Below are 3,381 nucleotides of genomic sequence, written 5' to 3' on the forward strand. Positions count from 1 at the left end.
TTTATAGTGGAGGGAAGCGTAACTGTTGTTCTGTTTATTTGTTGTTGATATATTTAAACAAAAATATCTTTTAATTGTATTTTTCATAAATTCAATTAGATTGTCAGTATAATTGGTAAATTTTTTTGGTTCAGAGAGCCTCGGATTAAATTGACAAAATATTAAGATCTTTTAAAAATATATTATGTCTTATTAAAAGTTTCATCTTCATATCAATTATTCATTTTTTTTTTTTAAAATGTGTATTCACATAAATATTTGTTATACAAGAAAGGTTACAAATTTTTTGATCTTGGAGAAAATTTAACTTATCGAAATGAAAATCATTTGTCAAAAAAGGTAATATATTTTTTGTTACTCTTCAAAAACTGTTTGCCTTTTTTCTTATTACTTTCTACTTTTTTATTAAATTGTGATAAATTACTACAGTAATTAAAGCCTCTTTCAAAATGAGCTTCAGTGTAGAGGTCAGGATACATTTGGGTCATTCTCATGAAAACAGTCATTATGAGAGCAGAAAATTAAAAAAAAAATTAAGTTGATGAAAAGTTTTGAAACTTTTTATATAAATATATGTATGTAATAACTTTATAATAAAAATATTGATCCTGCAAAAAAATTACAATATTTAGATAAATTAATTAATTTAAAAATATAAAAAGTGAGGGAATGACACATATGGTGAGGGAATGATGTTCCACTAAAATATAACACTTTACACTTTTATTTTAACAATTACAAATACATTAAATTAAGAAAGTCATAATATATTTAAGTAATACAAGTAAATATAAGTAATACACTAAAAGAAATCATTTATAAGTTTGGAAAGTAAAATTGCCTGGCACGATTGCCATATGGAATGGGTTGAGAAATTTTTCTTTTGATATCTGTACGTGGATAATTATGTATATCTTTTGGGAAAGGCCATTTGTATTTTCCTCCCCTTGCTGGAACCATTAAATCAACTGTGACATATTTTAAACACATTGCTTTTAATTCTCCAGGGTACAGATTCTTTTCGTATTCTACCAACACCCAATCTCCTATATTTAACACCTCAGAATTTTTCCCTTTATTGCAGTCATCTACTGATGAAACTGTACTTTTACTATTGTACTCAAATGCTGTTCCCAAATTATAGTGTTTACACAAAATTGATGCATCGCATGTAAAAAACGAGAGAGAACGGAAATTCAACATATTACTTTTTGAACTGTAAGCTACTTGGTGTACTTTCATTGTTCCAAAGAATGTTTTAATATCTTCGGATATTAGTTCATCACTTTTATTAACATCATCATTTGTAACTTCAAATAAAGTTACTCCTTTACAACTCTCTCTCAAAACAGATATGAATGTGTTATAATTATGCACATCTTTTCCCTCTGCAACTATTCGATCTGCTGTTCTTTTTAGAACAGCTCCAATTCCGTCAGGAGCGCCTTTTCCATGTCCTGTTTCACTGTAGTTCCAAGTGAAATTCTCAACACCAGGAACAAGTTGCTGCACATGGTTAGATATCAAATAGAACATTTTTTTGTTTCTATACTGACTTGATGGCCCATCACTCAACATATGAACATATTTAGGTTTCTTTGTAAATTTTTGAAGAATCCACTCAAAAATTGGTTTGAGATGTGCCCATATTGATGCTGAATCATGTCTGAGTGAAGGACTTATTGTAGCAAAGGGGTATGAAATTACATCATCATTTTCTTTGTTGTAGTAAACACCTGTATGAATTGTAACTTGTTGCCGACCACTTCCAAAATGAACTGACTGAACTTCTTGGTTATATTTGCACACATAATTTTCGCTAAAATCGATGTGTACTAATATCGAGTCTGTTGATGAATTGTTTTTCAAATTTTTCATTGCTTGATACTGATGTGATATGTTTGAAATGTGAGTCAGATATTTTGGTAAGCTGCCTTCTAATTCTTTAATTAAATCAGATGTAGTAGCTTCAACTTCTACCTTCACTGGTTTATTAGAAATTTTTGTTTGATTTTTAACAACATATGTATTTTTTTCAAAGATCCATATTTTGTACTTCAGTGTTTCTTTCTCATCATGCACATTATACACAAGTAATTTGTTCTTACAGTCCTGGCATTTCCTTGACAAACAATCTTCGCTCTTGGAATCACAAGTTAGTGCTTTTATTAAACATGCAGGTGACTTGTAATCAGATAGATTAACCTCATACATCTTTGAGATGATCATCTCCATATTTGCATGTATTATACCATGCAACAGTCTATGAAACATCTGCTTTTCCCTGTTTGTCTTTCCTAAGGTTTTGAAATTACTACCTACTTGTAAACGCAGTGCTTCTAAAAATACCAACCTTTTGCGAACTGAGGGTGATACTATTTCTTTGCCTAAAAATTTATTTATTTGACTTCTTGGTGACATTCTGTTTTGGTTTTGGTTTTTAATTCTATAAAATCTCTTCTTGTAGCGTTCAGCTCGAGTTTTTTGGACAGAGATCTCATGTTCAAAATCCTTTATCTTTTTTTGCATTTTTGCTCTATTTTTGGAACGTATTTTCTTACCAATTTCTTTCCTTGAATTCTGAACTTCAAAGACACGTTTTTTTTACTTGACTGTCCTGGAACATTCTCAGTTGATGGTGGCTCATTAGCATCATTTTCAATTGATTCTGTTGCAGCTTGTTTCTTCAATCTGTAGTTCCTAGAGTTATTCTTCCACTGCTTCCTCTTTATCCTTAAATTACGGTTGGTCATTTCAGAGACAGTTTTCACTTGCCCCTTTTCCTTTTTTCTTAAGTATTTGATTCGCTCTTTCTCCTTTAATATTAAACATGACTCTGGATTCATCTTGAGTCGTTCCCTTCTTTTCCGATCATATTCTTTTTTCTTTAAACGAGCTTCTTCTTTAGTCTTCCCCATAACAAAAATATCTGGACGATAAAAAAATAATATTATATAATGTTCTTAAAGCATACATTCTAAATTTACTAATTAGATTTTTACTTTGGTGAAAACTGCTTTTTATCTCTTGATTAATTTTATACCATAAAAAATTCATAAACAAATTAAATTTTAATATTTAAATTCACAAAATAATATACAAGTTTTATTAATTAGCACTGCTTAAAAAATAATATTGTTTATGGCTTCTCTAAACAGGATATAACTTCTTATAACATTCATAGAAATTAACCATATTTAATTCAAAAATCAGTTTAAGTTATATTTTATTACACTTAATTTCATTGGGTAGTATTAGATTTTACATATAATTGTATTTCATTACCAAATTCAGAATCAATCTTAAAAATAGACCAAAAACAGACTATTTATATTAAATGGAAAAAAGAACAAAATATAAAAATTAAGAACAAAAACACAA

At 28.8% G+C, this 3,381-nt stretch overlaps 1 protein-coding gene across 1 annotated transcript; it reads right to left on the reverse strand.

The window, feature by feature from the left end:
- Window positions 1–816: 816 nt before the first annotated feature.
- On the reverse strand, window positions 817–2,011 carry LOC129956613 (uncharacterized). Its single transcript, XM_056068544.1, has one exon. It carries the CDS (start codon window positions 1,876–1,878, stop codon window positions 817–819), a length of 1,062 nt encoding a protein of 353 aa, XP_055924519.1. The 5' UTR covers window positions 1,879–2,011.
- Between the last annotated feature and the right edge of the window lie 1,370 nt (window positions 2,012–3,381).

Source organism: Argiope bruennichi, chromosome 11 (genome assembly GCF_947563725.1).
Source record: "Argiope bruennichi chromosome 11, qqArgBrue1.1, whole genome shotgun sequence".
Lineage (NCBI taxonomy): Eukaryota > Metazoa > Arthropoda > Arachnida > Araneae > Araneidae > Argiope > Argiope bruennichi.